This window comes from Crassostrea angulata, chromosome 1, assembly GCF_025612915.1.
Source record: "Crassostrea angulata isolate pt1a10 chromosome 1, ASM2561291v2, whole genome shotgun sequence".
NCBI classification, from domain to species: domain Eukaryota; kingdom Metazoa; phylum Mollusca; class Bivalvia; order Ostreida; family Ostreidae; genus Magallana; species Magallana angulata.
This window is the reverse complement of record NC_069111.1, coordinates 19349965-19367897: the sequence shown is the minus strand read 5'-3', so window position 1 is coordinate 19367897 and position 17933 is coordinate 19349965. Positions and strand designations below refer to the sequence as shown.

The 17933-nt window shown below is 33.3% G+C and overlaps 2 protein-coding genes across 2 annotated transcripts; both read right to left on the bottom strand.

The window, feature by feature from the left end:
• Positions 1-2372: 2372 nt before the first annotated feature.
• On the bottom strand, positions 2373-3980 carry LOC128164358 (uncharacterized). Its single transcript, XM_052828183.1, has 4 exons — positions 3773-3980; positions 3029-3166; positions 2815-2914; positions 2373-2444 (listed from the first exon to the last, which is right to left on the bottom strand). Exons 1-4 carry the CDS (start codon positions 3963-3965, stop codon positions 2381-2383), a joined length of 495 nt encoding a protein of 164 aa, XP_052684143.1. The 5' UTR covers positions 3966-3980; the 3' UTR covers positions 2373-2380.
• A 2482-nt stretch (positions 3981-6462) lies between these two features.
• On the bottom strand, positions 6463-17929 carry LOC128163037 (pre-mRNA-processing factor 6-like). The gene is made up of 25 exons (XM_052826499.1): positions 17790-17929; positions 17415-17474; positions 17186-17270; positions 16190-16387; positions 15980-16074; positions 15733-15814; positions 15230-15358; positions 14963-15057; positions 14559-14623; positions 13650-13777; positions 12886-13012; positions 12574-12692; positions 12082-12244; positions 11659-11767; positions 11354-11423; positions 10800-10921; positions 10486-10579; positions 9890-10054; positions 8789-8890; positions 8547-8621; positions 8104-8237; positions 7734-7801; positions 7390-7528; positions 7104-7233; positions 6463-6928 (listed from the first exon to the last, which is right to left on the bottom strand). The coding sequence occupies exons 1-25, from the start codon at positions 17927-17929 to the stop codon at positions 6776-6778; spliced, it is 2847 nt and encodes a 948-aa protein (XP_052682459.1). The 3' UTR covers positions 6463-6775.
• Positions 17930-17933: the final 4 nt, after the last annotated feature.

Here is a 17933-nt window from a genome sequence, read left to right as displayed (position 1 = left end):
GATTTTTGGTAAAGCATTTAAACTGAATTTAATCTAGTTAACTTTTCTAGGTCCATTTTATTTCCAAATTATAGCCCCTTTGAATTAATTGAAAGTATTTTAGCAAAGCCATTATAACTCGTGAGTGCACTGTGCCAAGTCAAAATTGGTTCACTGTTTTCTAAGGGTGAAAATTTGACCAAATATTGCTTAGAAAGGGCTAGTTGAGCTTTCAGATCAAGTAAGCTATAAACACAGGTAGCATTAACATAATTTTAATTTACAGTTAATTTTTTCCGATTTAAGAGAACTCGGGTAGGTAGCATAATAGGGGGCCGGGGGCATAGAAAAAATTGTAGTAAAATTAAACAAAAAAGACCCATTAAAATAGAAGCTTTATGTACTACGCATACTCAACCCCCCCCCCCCCCCCCCCCCAACCCCATTTTGAAGATTAGCGGATAATTTTTTTTTTAATTGTTCAGATTTTGAACAAGTCCCCTATTTTCATTCCTAGCACTGAAGTTATAAAAGTGAGACTCTCTTGATGTGTCTACACTCAATTATTCTGTAGTAAAGATTGGCAATCTCTCTCTCTCTCTCTCTCTCTCTCTCTCTCTCTCTCTCTCTCTCTCTCTCTCTCTCTCTCTCTCTCTCTCTCTCTCACACACACACACACTTTGAATGACAACTTGACAATAACAAACTGTCAATCATCTCAAAAATCCATAAAACGAAATACAAATTCAAAGCAGAGCAACACGGACCTCTAAAAAGTCGGCAAAGCGTCAGAGAGCGACTAAATTTTGTAAGCGGCTATTAAGAAAATTATGTTTGTCTAGTGGAAATAAATCAACAGTGCATTCGATTTTGAAACAAGCATATATTATAAAATCCCCAGTTTCTTTGATGTGTAGCCGAATACCAATGCTTTGTAAAGTAGTTCATGTTAAATCTTGCGTATTGTATGTAACCAAAATGCATTGTCTTGTTTTTAAAAACACTTAAATAAATAAGAAAACAGCAAAAACACTTCTCGCTGACTTTATTCACAAACAAATAAAAAATACATATAAAAAAACAGGGCACTCTGTGTAACTATTTGATATAGCGGAAACTTTTACTCTGGCGCTGAGTTTACTTTTGAAGTTGTGCTATATATATATGGTAACATTTGCGATTTGCCGGCTTACAGTCAGTAGTTTGCTTTTGCAGTAACCGGATAAAAGCTTTGCTACGTGCCTGAGACTTACAGAGAATCGTGTTAGACGTTTACCCTACTCTATCCGCTGATAATACTCTATCAATAAAAAAAACCACTTTATACTAGTCTCAATACATGTTCTGAACAGTCATAACAAAAACCCAAACGTTATCTTTATTGATTCCGTTGTTAACAAGCTGTGCGAAGAGAAAAGACCATTCCTTTTTGCATAAGATTAAGGACATTCATCAGAATAAAACATTCTAAGATGAGAGACCTGAGTTTAACAGGTCGGGTACACTGCCTTATATGGATAGCATTATTTAACACGTGACAGTATTTTCGTCAAACAGATTCTCCAATCCAGTGAATGAGTTGCAACGCATGACGGTCTACAACGTGTTTACGATTAAACAGACGCACGTGGTTTTTGTCTGTTTTATTCACAATATTTAATTGCTTGCCGGAATGTTTGTACATCTTGATTTTTACTTTAGAAGGTAAAAAAGGAAATATTACGTACCATTAACTTTGTTCCATGCTCACATTGAAAAATACTGTTGTTTTAGTTTATCAATTGTTGCTTCAAAAATGATCAGCGCAAGCTGTGCAGCATATTGTATTTTGTCCGTTAAGCATTCTGATGAATGTCCCTGTAGAAAATATCAACGCGCATTCTAATAATGTTGCCTTAAATATAGGATATCACGTGAAAAAACGGTACTCGCTGGTTCTAATTCTATAGGACGTACCTCTCTTTTGAACAGTGACAATGGGGTATTTAAATAGGTTGATAAAAGTCCTCATATGCAATAGTTTTTTAATGTGAGCATAGAAATTGAAGTTCAGACATAACTGTCCATATTAATTTCATAAATTCTGAAACATCATTCAAAATGAGTTTCCAAAGGACAATTCAAAATGGTATATATTTTCAATACGCTTTGTGTACATTGAAACTTGTAGTAGCCCACAATGCCTTGCAACTCATTCGCCTGATTGGTTTGTCGATAAAAGTAAACAGATGGCTAATTTAGTATGCAAATTTATGCCGACGTCATAAAATATAGTGGTCTCGACCTGTTTAAGTTATTGTACATATTACAAGTATCATTTGTCAAAACATAATATATTTGGACAAACAAAAAACTGGTATTTTTTTCTAAGGATGATGTCCATCATTTCTTTCTTTTTCCCCTATAATCGCTCCAGGTCACACAGCTCTATTTGAAAGGTAGTGTTGTCAAATTCAGAGGGAGCACTAAAAATAAATAAAAATCCAAGTATGCGTAATTCTTTAAATGATACAACACAAACAAGAAAACATTCAACTGCAATTATAACCATTCAAAAAAGTATTATACAGAGGTTTGCATTTAAATTTAATCACATCAAGCTATTATATGCATAAATATATTTTTCAATATAAAGCATATTTTGATATCCGTATCAGGATTCTAACAATAAGTAATAAAATCGCGATAAGTGTTGCAAGTACTAGTATACATGTATGTAATGACAGTCTTCAAATTTTTATCTTGAATTAAACTTTTACTTGGAATAAAGATTTCAAAATACTATTAACATTACTGATTATTGAGCGGAAAGATAACCAAAAACTGCATAAATACCTGACTATTTTTCTTAAAACTCGCGAGTAATACATAATGTCGAATCCTTTCATGTAGGAAAATTTCCTCATTGGCATTGAGCAGTTTACAAGTTTATAATCTGAAAAAGGTATGTTATTTTGCTTACCAAAATTCGCCAACTAATTTTAATCAAAAGTTTAAGGTAAATGTGTAACACACTTGTAAATATCTTGTAAAGATTAATTACTATTACCTTTCTTCTCTACACAGTATGCAGCAGATAGAATGTGATTGGTATCGTACAATTTGGTCGAAAATTCGGTCAGAGCTTGTAAAAAATGATCTTTTCCCGCAGTTTCACAATTCAAGCTAGTCAAGCCATTATTGAGATCTAAAAAAATATGTTTTCATATTTTTATAAAGATAAAATTTATTTTTCACAAAATATGCTTATAAAAATACTGGTATATTCCTTTGAAATTATAACAAAGAACAAGAAAATTCAAAATTTAAATATTATGTCATGCGATTAAAGGGGCATGGTCACGATTTTGGTCAAAAATTATTTTTCCGAGTTTTAAGCGAGTTACAGAGCTTACAATTCTTTGCTTTGTAAACAAACCTTTCGTTTTCATTTTGAATGTTAAACTTTTTGAGATACACAAATCTGCTTGAAAAAGAAAATTTACTGGTATATTGAACCTATGTAAACAAAAACAGGGCACGAGCCTTGTTTACATGACAAAGAGTTGTGAGCCTTGTATCTTGTTCATAACTTTACAACTGACTCTCAAACTTCACTTGATCATAAGAAATACATTCTTTAAGCATTGTAAATAATAAAAATATTAAAATTCAATTTTACCAAAATCATGACCATGCCCCTTTAAAACGGTAAACTCAGCATATAACAGATCGATAGAAGGACAAACCGTTGAAAAGTACTGTTAAAATACGATTTTGTAGAAATATGGCAAAACAACCATGGATATCTTACATATATGTCTGGAGTTTGTATCATTGGCGTCAAACTGAAAGCACTGAAGAATTGTTTGTTTTTCCCATGTCTCTTTACGTATTCCGTTGCTGATCTGCCAGGCTGGACATCGTCGAGAAAAATAGACATACGAGCATTCCAAACACCCCAGAATAACAATAACAACACTAACACGTGTTGTAAATGAATCCATCTACCAAAAAATGCCAGAGATAGATATATATATATATATATATATATATATATATATATATATATATATATATATATATATATATATATATATATATATATATATATGCATTTGTATTTGAATTTTTTAGATTGATTTTTTTTATCGCATTTAGTAATGCTGAATACTTTCAAGAATTTTACCATTTTCCCTTTTTTCGTAATACCTAAATCCTGTTTCCGATGTGTCTTTGTAAAGATGTTTTCTAGACTGAGGATCCTCCCAAATATGTTTACTTCAGTATCGTACAGTATCTAAGATTTTAAATCTGAATGAATAGAAACAAAGATTCGATATTGTCTTGCATTCTTGATTAGATAAAATTTGCATGAGTTTATATTTTCCATTTTTTTGTAATCTATAAAGATGTGGTTTTGAAATTTTTCAAAACACGTTTTGACTGAAAAACGTATCCTTTCGTTGCAAATAACACTGTAATAATAATAAAGTATAAACACCATCGGAAATATGCATTTACAAGTAATTTAATATATTTATTCAACAAATATTTACCCTATGCATTTTTATGTACACTCTGGATTTAGAGGTAAAAATTTATGGCCTTTGAATTTAAGGATGGACTTTTCTCATTACAATTTCGGAAAATGTTTTATTCTGAAACTTCACCTTAACTTACGTTGATCATGTCGCAGTATTGGGTAAAAGTAAAGTCTTCATATCATATTCATATATTATGATTATTATATTTTAGTTTTAAAATACATGTAAATTATTACATTGCATTTACTAGTACTTATTCCATTCCCTATTTATATTCGAATGTACCTTTACTTTTTTCAAAACACAGTATGCATCAGGTACGGTAAGTTGGTATCATTGCACATTTTGTGGTGTTTTGAATGGAGTACTTTCGTCGTGACGTCTCGATTTTCACACCATTTCATACACACACACACACACACACGCACAGAGAGAGAGAGAGAGAGAGAGAGAGAGAGAGAGAGAGAGAGTTAGAGAGTTTCCTATATGTTAATGTTAACAGCACATTGAAGTCTTTCAATTCGATTAGTCGAATGCTAAAAAATTATACAGCCCAAGCTTGCTCTTTGCCTCCAACCCAACCAACGGTCAACCAACCAACCAAACAACAAAATTTTGTATTCCACTTAGTTGTGTAATCCATATTTCTAACAACATTTTTCAACATTCACTCAATAAAAAAACCAGTATTATATTACCTTAATCTTAACCATATTTCCAAACTGCGTAATTTCATGTTTCTAAGGTTTACATTGCTTGAGACTTCTTGAGGCTGTCATCAACAATAACAAACGTTAAATACTGCTAAATTTACATGTTGCTGATTTACTTTTGATGATATGATTTTGTTCACAAAAATATAATTATAATAGAGAGACATAATCAAATTTGGCAAGAAAAATGTAATTTAACAGTAAACGACTTTCCAATGTGTTGAACCAGCATGTGTAAGGTTTAGTTGATTAATACAATTTTAATTGATTTCAAATTAGCCAGACCATTTATCTGACAATACTACGCCGAACGTTATAAACATACCATTGCTACAAAGTTATGCAAAAAGTAAAAGTAAAATCAAAATGAAAGTTAACATCGTCACACATCACAATATATTAATGGATGATGTATCAATAGGCCTTAGTTCTTCCCCAAAAAATCTATTTAGGTGCAAGATCTTTTAATAAAGCGAGACAACCCCCATTGGGTTAATGGCCATTTGTCAAGTTAAGTGCCGCCTCATACCTGTTCAATTATGCTTACAAATTCCAAGGCATGCTGAAGCGTTTCATTTTAATTCCTTAATTAGAATTTATAATCACCTCACAAGTAAATATTTTACTCCCGTACTCAGAAAGTTCATGCACCTTAAAACTAGTTAGATCATTAAACTAGTATTAAGAACCTTGCCAAAATACTCGATGTTAAGTGATGCATTACATAGTGTTTACTTTGCAAAGGTTCCTTAAATTCAAATTAATCACTTCATAAAACATACAGGATTGCGCTTCCAATTTTTCCCCCTACACAATAAACATAAGTTATGATGACCAGAAAGAAAATTTCTCACAAAATATTCCAGACCAGTGTAAAGAAAATAAAGATATTCCGTCTTTATGACCTTTCACTCAAAAGGCAATTAAATGTTAATTTTCATCTCTGTTTACAGTTAACTTGCAGAAAAGACTGATTTTATTTGTGAACTGTCTTGATCTGTAATAAAATGTGTACTGGAAGAACCGGGGATGGAGCCAAAACTAAACACAAACCTTACATGAAAGAAAATCATTATTTTGTTGATGTCAAATGATTCCCTCTCAGAACAAAGGGCATGTACATGTACTTAGTCACTTCAAAATGTGCTCATCTGAACTACAGGTATTAATATCTTCTGAATTGAAGTAAAAAATCAAGAACCCTTGAGTACAAGTATAAAATAAACACAAAAACCATAGGCTATACATTTACAAAATATCTGTATTATCAGTAAATTCTAATGGATGCAGCAATATATGTATATGTACATGTACATCTCATCAATATTGAATCATACAAATACAGAAGATTGGTAACAGTTCACAGATGATAATTCATTTCATCCAAGTTACATGTCACTCCCTTTAACGGCCTATCATTGAAAGTTACAATCATAAAACTTCCTACTGCAACAGACCTAACTTCTTCTTCATAAAACTTCTGATAAAAATGACAAAATCTCATTGTAAGACAATGCCAAATAAAAAAGTTTTATCATCAAGACACCATTATTTCCCTCATGTGGGCAATGGTAGGCAGTCCGCCACCAACGGCAGAATCTGCTCCGTTCTGAGTCTCCAGTTTTTTATATCTTTGGACACTTGACACCAAAACTCTCCATGCTTAGGGTCGGCATTAATACATCTCTTCTTAATGTCTGCCTGGGAATCCTGAAAATGAAAATGCTTATTACATAATGTATGACATAATCTTGCACAATAAAAAATCAAAGCAATAGCTTTTTGCTCATGACCACCCAAAAAATTAACTCTTATTCATTTACATAACAAAAATGTTCTTAAGACTAGTGGAATATTAAAAATCAGAATAAACTAACTACCATACCTCATCACCGTGAGCCTGCTCAAACTTGTAGAAATATGCCCAGGCATCACCCAGGTCTGGCTCTATCTTGACCGTACGATTAAACCACTCCCTGGCCTTGGCTACCTTTCTTTCTGCCCAAAATATGTATCTGAAAAGTAATGGATTTAACAACTTATTCATTTTTGTGTACTCTAATTTTTTCCTCTAGTTTGCTCTGAAAGGAAGGTACTATTGAGTTGGATCTTAACATGCTATTAATTCATTCAGTTTGTTAAACATTTGATAATGTACTCAGCATCCTTACTTGGAGGCTGCTAGAAGTACATGAGGGTCGTGTTCACATTTGCGCAGGGCATCAACTGATTTTGTTTTTCGTTGAGGTCTTGGCTCCATTGCGATAGACTCAGCCCACAGAATTCCAGAGTTTGGACACTCCTGTAAAGCTACAAAACAAGGGAGAATCTTGGTTTATTACGTCCTCTAAATACAAGGTAGAAGGTACATCTGTAAAACAGATCTTTTAATACAGGTAACAAAAAAATGATTCTGAAAAATTAGTATGCATTGAAAAAATTCTTTCCTTCTTTAAATTGTTCTCATTAATACATGTAATACATACACCCCAAATGTACAAATTTGGAAGAATACCTCTTGCCATAAGTGTTTGTGCTATATTCTTCAGACCGCCCCTGTTCTCTACTCGAACTGCTTCTAGCCTTAATAAAATAATGAAAAATACATGTACATTTCAGAAGAAAAAAACCATAAAAAATACACAGGTTTTTTTTAAAAAATGAATAATTTTTATGTCAGTTACATGTGAATTTTGATACTTATGTTTATTTCACATTATGTATTACAACACACAATGTATTACAAAATAAGACTTAACAAGCTATTTCAATGTTGGCGGTTCTCAATCAATGCATTACAAAGAGATTTCAAAGGAAAACTCTCTGTTTTATGTTACTGCTTCATAAGAATACACAAAATATTACTATAAAGGTTTGATACTTACCAGAGTTCAGCACACTGTGGATTTTTTAACCTGGCTTTCTCCAGAATGGACCTGGCCTTAATCAGCTGCCCTGACTTCTCCTCCAAGCGTGACATCAGTAGCCACAAAGGAATCGCGCGGGGACATTTCTTCAGCTGCAATGTTTAAATACATTGTATTTCTTAGATCTCAACAATTTTCTTTGGTAAAAAGATTAGAAATTTTATTTATGATAGTGATATCAAACTGACCAGGATGATTTAATGGAACAGAAAAGTGCAATGAATCTTATATTAAAACAGCAAAATTTATAAAGATTTATTTAAAAAATTTGAAGAATATTTTTTGTAGAAAATTAATAGCACAGTAAGTGATGGGTATATGAGCAAAGAAATTGACAACGCAACCTGTGCCGAAACTGACAAATGTAACAAGTGTAATAACCCTGTAACCACACGACTTACCCCTTGGTTGTAGGCCTCTCTAGCCAATTCTTTGTTGTTATTTTGCTCCTCAATCTGTCCCTTCATCATCCACAGCTACATGGATAACAAGAATTAATACTCTATACATAACCACATGTACACTGATGTATAAGTTGTAAGTAGCAGAATTAATAATTTAATCATTTAATAAAACATTAAATCTCTCTCTCTCTCTCTCTCTCTCTCTCTCTCTCTCTCTCTCTCTCTCTCCTTTTACTGACCTTAGCAAAGTCTGGATAATGTTTGACAGCTTCCTGTAGCAATGTGTGTGCATTCTTGATTTCTCCAAGACACCATTCCAGTTTGATAGATTTCATCATCACCTTGTCAATGAAATTAGAAATTGTTAGCTATAGATGCAATTCTCTTAATTGCTGGTATTTCAAAAAAATGCAAATATCCTTTAGGGATAATCAGGTAAAAGGTAGTTTATTTCTTATAGTTCAATTCAAATTTGTCTGCGCATACTGAATGTGAAATGAAGTTGTTGTCCACTTGCAAACTCAAACCTAAACCCCAATCCCCAAACACACAATCATATACTGTATACAGGTTTATTTCTGCCACATGTAGTTTTTGCCCTTCTAAACTTGCAAACAGTTTGCCCTGTCTTGAATTCGCCAAGACACAGAGAGATAATTTGAGACATTAAATTCAGTATTAAAGGACTAAGTGCGGTTTTATGCAATTTTTGCCCCCCAAAATCAAAGTTTTAGAAAGAGCTTTAAAATAAGGTGAAAGATCGTTAAAATCATATTGGAAATAAAGGTGTAAAAGGTTATCACCATAGTGACGTCATAATGTAGAAATGACGTCATGAATATTGCATTATTTTGATAAATTGATGTTTTGTAGCAAAATATGGGTGTTTTCCGATGGTTTTTCGACTGGGAAACATCGAGCGCAGGCTTGCTCAAGTACCATATTTTAGTATAATGTGTATAACTATCTGAAGAAAAACATATGTTAAAATCGCACTTGAGCAGACCTGCGCTCTATACTTCCGAATGCAAAATATAGAGCAAAAATGAGAATATTTTCATTTGTTTGCAAATTTGCGGGATTTGGGCCATTTAGGTGACGTCATAGATACACAGCGAAAGAGCAATGATGACTTAAATCATAATTATAGTTATAGGCATCCTCTATACAATAATTTGTGAAGATTTTATTTTTATACGATACTATTTAAAAATTGGTTAAAATCGGGGGCAGATATTTGACCATACCGCACATAGTCCTTTGCCAACTGACCATAAGGACTAAAATGGCAAAAATAAAACGGGGGCAAATATTTCTCTGTATACAGTACATTCAGTTACCCTGGCTGTAGGAGCACTGGCTCGGGCCTTCTGTAGCAGCCGCCTGGCTCTTTCAAACTCATTGTTCTCTGATTCTAGCTTCACTGCTGCCAGCCAGATTTCTTCACTGTTGGGATTGGCCTGGAAAGCCAAGGCCAAGATGCTTCTGGCAGCAGGCACATCTCCCTGTTGTAGTAAGAAATTAAACATTTCGTGATTTTCATTTAAGATTTCAACTTTTTTTTTATGTTTATATTTGTAAAATATTGCGAAAACTTTTTATGCAAAAAGCCTGTATTTGCACACAAAAAATAATAATAAATAAATTCAATTACACAGGGAATATCAAATAAAGTTTAGTTCTGCGAATTCAAGTACACATGTAGATACATTGAGATAAAGTTTTTTGATGTTCCTACATGTATTTGCGAAAAATTGCTAAAGCACACTGTGCAAAAAGCCTGTATTTGCACAAAAAAATAAAAGAGTTAAATTACACAAGGAATATCAAATAAAGTTTAGTTCAGGAGACTTAAAATCAGAGAATAATAACAGAGAATTCAAGTAGATATTGTTGATACAAATGTATAAGATTAGTATTAAAAATCAACACTTACAGCCAACCACTTGGATTTGGCTCCCATCAGCCAGAGAACCTCAGCTTTTGGACAATGGGCCACTGCTCTTTGTAGCAGAGATTCCAGAGACTCCCTGGGAAAAGTTAAGTCAGTTTAAAATTGGAAGTTTTAATCAAAAGAAACATCTGGTTTTCAACCCCTCATACTGCTGTTAGAATTTACATTGAGACAATATTCATGTACTGAGCAAACAGTTTTACTAAAAGAGTTTAGAGTAACACAGGATCATGATGTACATGTATATAAAATCATTACAAAATATTCTTATTTGATATTTCAATATTTATTTTTACCTTGTCCCATGACTTTTCTCAAAGTAAGCTGCCCTGAGCCAGATACTCTTCTTGCTTGGATAGACTGACAAAGCATGTGCAAAAATGGCCCGGGCACATTCATAAGCCTCATGGGCAGCACACTGAAAAATCAAATGCATTGATTAATTCAAATGAAGTAAATTTTTTTTCAAAAAGTCAATACATGTTGTGGAGGCAATCTAATTAAAATTAGACGTTCTGAATCCGCTACTGCTTCTCAAACGGTTTGAGAAGCGGTAGCAGATTCAGAACGTCTAATTTTAATTAGATTGGTTGTGGAGGCACATTTACATATACATGTACTTTATCAATACATTTTCAAGATAATCCTAATTGTCCTTAATTTCTAAATCTATTATTTTTGTTCACTTAAACTCTATTTAAGCTAGGAAAGACAACACAAAAAACATGCAGGACACACAAAATTTCAAACACTGAATAAGATTTATTAATTACCAGCAAATTTTAAATCAATGCTTTACTTTGTCATGCATGTAACTGTACTTAACTAAATAAATTACAAGAATACTTACAGATTCGGCATCCTCCATCCATGTATGTTTCTTGTCCTCATCTTCCACTCCAACACCAATCACAGCTCGGCTAAAAATAAACATACCCAGTAGGCGACGTTCAACATTAAAAACAAAACATAACAACTTTTTCTGGAATCATTTACACAAGGAGGATGAAGATTACAAGGAATGCAAGATTTTGTGTGGTTTGAATTTCAACAAAAAAAAAAAATAGAACCATACTCAATGAATAAACAAAGGACAGTAATTGATAAATTGACAAGTTTAAACCTTGAGAATAAATGAATTTCAATCATACTCACACAATGGCCTGACAGGTGTGAATGCTGCCTGCTTGTTCACAATCTTCTGCATCCTTGATCCACAATTCTCTGTTGATTTCTACCATGTTGGCTCTTAGAGAACTCAAAGCTGTTGTGAAAAATCATTTTTGAGTATCAATGCACATGTACATAATTACAGTACATGAAAATTCAAGTCTCAAATTTGACTACGATCAAACAAACGAAGAAGTATGAAATTTTTGAGAGAGTCTCCGATACAAATTCTCAAGAAGAACCATATAGCTATACTTTCTACCACTCAGCTTGAACTTTCCACTACTCAGGATATTGAATAATGATTAAAAATATTCCAGTTATACTAGTATACAGCTTCACATTACTGTATTTCTCTAGACCATGCCAATGACCGACAAATTCTCCTATCACCTCATCCCCCTTTACCTCTGTCAATAATCTTCTCCACCATGTGTATGTTTCCATTTGCCTCCTCCAGTTTGGCGGCTGTGATCCAGATTTGTCGGTCTGTCGGGATGTTTTCTCTGGCCTTGTTCAAGACTTTTCTGGCGTTCTCATATGTCTCTAGACGTGCGAGAGCCAACCAGAGCTGTAAAATCAAAGGTTAACAATGATTTATCAGATTCATCGAAAACTGGTTTGAACTAGTTTGAAATGCAGTTGAAAAATATAACATACCACTGTACATGTATTCATGTTAATGCACTTTATTAACACAAACAAAACTTTCACATTTTATATTTTTCAAAAAAAAAAAAGAAAAGAAAACTTTTAAGACAACAAAAAAACCTAAAAGAGAATAAACCCAATATAAAAATAACTTGATTTTTATGATTCACCTAAAGTGTGGGTATAACTAAAGAAATACATGTAAGGAGAACATCTGAATTGTAAAAAATTCATATAAAATATGCCTACCTCAACACTAGTTGGGCAACACTCCACAGCTCGACTCAGCATGATTCTTGCATCCTCCTCATTCTCCAACTCAACAGCCTGCTTCCATAGTCTAACAGAGTTTGGGATCATCTCTAGAGCTGTAAAATAAACAGGGTTCATGCACCATTTATAGTCAAAGCTAATTTCCTTTTACCAATACAAAATCATAAAAATTATACTCAATACAAAATCACTAAATCATATTATAATTTAATTTGGAATCACTTTCAATAACACATGTTTGTTCATTATATCAGTAGAAGTACCCCGATTTGCTGTTATTATTTATACCTTTCCTGAAGACCCTTTTCTTGGCCTTGATCTCTGACTCCAGGTCAGCAGCCTTGATCCAGACCCTGACAGCAGTGGGGAGGTGTCGCACTGCCTGGGCAATCACGGCTTTGGCCTGGTCTCCTGGCTATAAAAGCAGTTATGTATCAAAGTATTAAATACTTGAACTACTTACATAAACAATTATCATGCATATTACATGCACATTTACATCTGTCTATTGATAAATTGACCCTTAAACACTTTATTTTTTTATTCTATAGTAATCTATAAATAATATAATATTTGGTTAATCTAATAATTTTCTTGTAACTTGTAACAAATTTACCACAAGTTTAAGCAGAATTTGCTGAACTGTATATAGGGTTATTTTTGCTCTGTGTAATTTTCACTTTTCTACATTCCAAACAGTTTTGCTCTGTCTTGAATTTGCCCAGACACAGTTGTTTTTAAAGACTGAGGGATAATATGAGATATGGAATTTGTCCAGTCTTAAATATGCCCACTGAAAACCAGGGCGAAAGAGACAAAAATAAAAATGGGGGCGAATATTTCTGTGTAAACGGTATTTCTTATAATTTCTCAATATGAATTATTTCATTGAGCCAACTTTTTACAGGCTGAATGTTTGAAATCTTGTATCTCTGTTGACTTTAAAAATTAGAATATTTACATGCACAATACAAATTTCAATTCACAAGGCTATAAGCAATTAAATTCTTGCTATAGATGTCACCAGGCATTAACGTATCAAGGCCACTGACCATTAGTCTCGCCGCCTCCAGCCACACATCTTCACTCTTTGGACATTCCTCACAGCCCTTCATGATCAGATTCCTGGCAATCTGCATCTTTCCTGTCACTTCCTCTAACCTAGCAGAGGCAATCCAAGCTATCCATAAAGAAAAAATTTGAATCATTTCAAATAATTGTGCAAATATATATACTGATATATATATATATATAATCAGGAAGACTGTGCATTGCAGGCAGTTTGTGTACATCACAATTTTGGGGGTCAAGCTGGAATTCTGATAACTCTAGCTTAAAATCCTGTCATTGATCCCAATATAGAAAACTCCAATTCATCTACACTGTACATTCCTACTGTCCTGCTGTCCAATCTTTTTTCTGACATTGTTGGGTTGTTTTTTTCTCAGCACTGTCCAGTGTTCACTTTCACTCAAGAGCAAAAAAAATTACAATTTCAATCCCCTTTTTATATAGAATGCCCAAAGTATAACACTCCAGTTACTGCATGATAAACTCTTTTATATATTTCAAGCTCCCTTCTAATTTTACTGGGTGAGTGAGGTTTTGTAGATGTATAACATTAGGCCATGTATTTTTTACTGTTTTAACCACAAAGCGGCTTCTGCTAAATGAATTATCGTACATCCCTAAATGCCTTGCATACGTGTAGAAGAATAGGTACTTTTACAAATATGCTGATTCAAATCCATGCCAACTTGTTTAAAAATCACTTTCCGCCAAACAACGTACACGCAAAATATAATATGTCTACAGTACTCTGTATAAAGTACTTATACATTTGGATGTACATGAACTTGCACTGTGTTATTTCATGCAATGAATCTAATACATTGAAACTGCATATAATTATACATTACTTTGTTATGATGAAAAGAAGACTTATGAAACTTATAATATACCTGGTGGATGTTTGGGATTTGTCTCTCTGACTGACTTGAGAAGAAGTCTGGCTTTTTTCACATCACTACAAAACATGATAGGTTATTAACATCAGTAACAAAAATTCGAATTTTAAAAAGTTTTATAAAAGGCATTTGGAAACTTACTTTCAATCATGAAAAATTACACTTGAAAAATGACTATGCCCATGTATAGATTAACTCCCTTGGAGTTCTGGATAACAAGATTTGACTGTATCAGTCAGTTTATAGATAGATACACTGTATTGCCTTATAGTCTTATTTGATGTCCAAGGTTTGACTTTATTAGCAAGTTTATAGATAGATATTGCCTAATAGTCTTATTTGATATCCGAGTTTTGATTTATTAGCCAATTAATGGACAGATAGGTGTGTAGTCTTACTTGATGTCTCCCCCATGAGAAGGCAGCATGGACTGTAAGTCTGTCAGGTAACCTTTGGGATCCACCACCGTCTGTCCACTGACCGAGTCCGACACCTGAAAACAGAAGAATCTCATACATAAAGTAAATGTGCAAATAGACATTATATACGTGTACCACTGATAATTTTACAAAACATTTCAATTTCACAGCAGAAATAGATAAGCATTTGTACTTTATATTTGTTGCTTTTACCAAAGAAATTTCCTCAACATTATCAACAGTTACCTGTGTAAGTTTTATATCCATCAAAGTGTTTCTGGCCTGCCCAATCTTCTTCATGTCAATGTCTGCACTGGGTGTTGAGGTTCCTAGAGGGGTGATGGCACCAAATGGGGTGTTTAAGCCACCAAACTTCTGTAGACAAAAAGCAATAATTCAAAAACTTCAAAGTTGATACAAATGCTCAATACTTAAAAAGGTCATAAAACTATTTTGAGGTAACAACTGGCACTTGCCAACATTTACATGTATTTATTATAATTATTATATATGTAGTTATATCTCTATTATTTAATTCTATTAATAACAAAGTATTGGAGGTTATTTAATCAATGTTAGTTAAGTATGATCTTTTGTCCAAGACAATGTCATCTATTTTCATTTGATTCTCATATTCTTAAATTGTCTTTTATCTAAAGAAAATTCAGTCATTGGTATCTAATGATGATGATGCCAATTCATCAGAAACTGCATAAATTCAAACTCAAAAAAAAAATTGACAGACATACCTGGTCCCTGTCAGATATGGTGTTTGCTGTCCCTGTGCTGGCTGCTGCTCTAGCTAACACACTGTCTGGAACCGGTGTAAATCTGAAAGAAAAAATTGTATGGTACATGTATGTCAAGAATAAAGAGGATTTTCATTTAAAACTAATATGTGTACAGGTACATGCAGGTATGTAGATGTATGCATGTTTTTAATATCTTCAGGTTTAATCTTTTTTCTCAATACATTTATCATGATACAACCCTTACTTTTCAGCACGTGCATTCCTCTGTTTCTTGTTTCTGGCATCCCCTACCTCTGGTATGTTCAACCACTCATCTTCGCTGACAGCAGCCAAATCTCTCTGCAAATCAAAATTTTTAAAAACAACATTACATGAAGGCCTATAATCAAATCTTACATGTGTTGTCTTAACTTAGATTTTTGTTTTTTATTTTCAACACATTTCTTATAAGTACCTTTAAATCTGAAAACTGCTGCTGAATTTTTGGTCTTTCCTGACGATATTTCTCTAATTCCTCTTTCAGTTTCAGCTCTCTCCTTTCCCTGCGTTTGTCATCCATTCTCTTGTCAATTTCCTCGTATATAGCATCTGCCTCCTCATCATCTTTGTCGTATGGATCTTTTGCGCATAAACTTCCTCCATAACCAGTAAACTATAAGGTAGAAGGAAACAAAAGACACTTGTTAATAAAGTGTACATACATTGGGAGATAATTTTAGTTACAGTATCACTGTGATTTATATGAAATTAAATGTCACTTAGATGTTGTATAGTGATCATGAAAACAATGAAAAGTCCATTCAAAATTTACATTTATATATTATTAATATTTACATTTTCTAATCCACTTCAATGATATCTAAGGTATCTTCAAATAATGAATTGCTAAGTCATACCAACGACTAATGACCATATGCTATATTTTACTTATTATTTACATAATGCATTTATATCCTAGATTAAGATTTATTGAATATCAAATTAAGTCAAATTCTTCTCCGAGCCATGAAGGTGCATAGGGTTGGTGCTTATCTCCAGTTTCCATGGTGCTAAGCATATAATAGTCATTTACTCCTCCAAGATGGGACATCCATCACAAGCATAAGCCGGTTCTCAATTGCAGTTGGTGGAATGCGACAATGCAGATAAAATCACTTGTCTAAGAACTCAAAACACAAGATCAAGTGACAACAACTGGGCGTGACCACAACCGGGCACAAACCTGTGACCTTTGTGCAACTAGCCCAGCACCTTTTACCACTGAGCCATGTGCTCCACTAATTGAATATTAAAATCAATCAAAACCTAACCTCCCACATAACCTAACGACTGGACAGGCATTAATAATGTTAATTTTTAGGAATACAGTTCGAAATTGTCCAGGAATTTCAACTTTTCTTTAAAATACGAACAAATATCTATAACCCTTTCTTCTAATGATAGATCACACCTCATCATAATTAGCATCATTCAAATCTTCCTCCTCTTCATCATCATTTTTGCTCTTCTTTATGGGTGGTGCATGACGATCATCACTAAAAACATAACAGGATGATGGGCACATGTTTAAAACTTATATTTCCAGTTATTTAAAAATCCAGATTGTTATACAAAGCATAACAGCATAAGAGAAGGTTATAAACTATGCAAATAGCCAGCCTTTACATGCATGTACTTACGAAATATCATCTATATCTCTTGCCGGACCAATATCAGATCTTGTTGTAAAGCCGGTTGCACTGGAAAAACAAAAATACAAATGAAAATACTTGGTATAATAAGTAGTCAGCGTGTGTATTATATCAAGCGATCAAGTTCAAAATAAAATGAAAGTTGTCCGACCAAATTAAGAGCAAAATCAGCTATAGTATTACATAAAAAAGAAAGCTCTTCTCCTGACTTACTAGTACTTAACATGATTAAAGTAGTACACAATGTAAAAAAGTACCGGCTTCTGCTTTAGTAAAAAGCAAACCACCAATACTAGTTTGAGATGTTATTCCACTTTAAACGAGTAATTTACTTGTTCATGATATTCAAAATATTATTTTTACCCTCTTCCAAGACCTGGCACGTAGCCTAAAGGGGCAGGCAACCCAATAAACGTTTTCTTTTTAGCACTAACGAGAGACTGTACCGACATCTTTGCGTTTTTGACTGGTTCTCTTGAGATGAATAGCCCAAATTGTCCCATTGCA

Bases quoted from the DNA above. Each gene is read 5' to 3' on its own strand.
- LOC128164358 (XM_052828183.1), bottom strand. From the start codon at position 3,965: ATGGATTCATTTACAACACGTGTTAGTGTTGTTATTGTTATTCTGGGG. The intron at 3,167-3,772 runs GTAAGATATCCA...ATATTTTTTTAG, and splicing joins TACAAACTCCAGACATATAT to ATCTCAATAATGGCTTGACT. The intron at 2,445-2,814 runs GTATTTATGCAG...ATTTATTTTTAG, and splicing joins GTTTTAAGAAAAATAGTCAG to TGCTCCCTCTGAATTTGACA.
- LOC128163037 (XM_052826499.1), bottom strand. From the start codon at position 17,929: ATGGGACAATTTGGGCTATTCATCTCAAGAGAACCAGTCAAAAACGCA. The intron at 11,768-12,081 runs GTAAAGGGGGAT...TTTTCACAACAG, and splicing joins GGAGAAGATTATTGACAGAG to CTTTGAGTTCTCTAAGAGCC. The intron at 10,580-10,799 runs GTAAAAATAAAT...AACTTTTCCCAG, and splicing joins GAGAAAAGTCATGGGACAAG to GGAGTCTCTGGAATCTCTGC.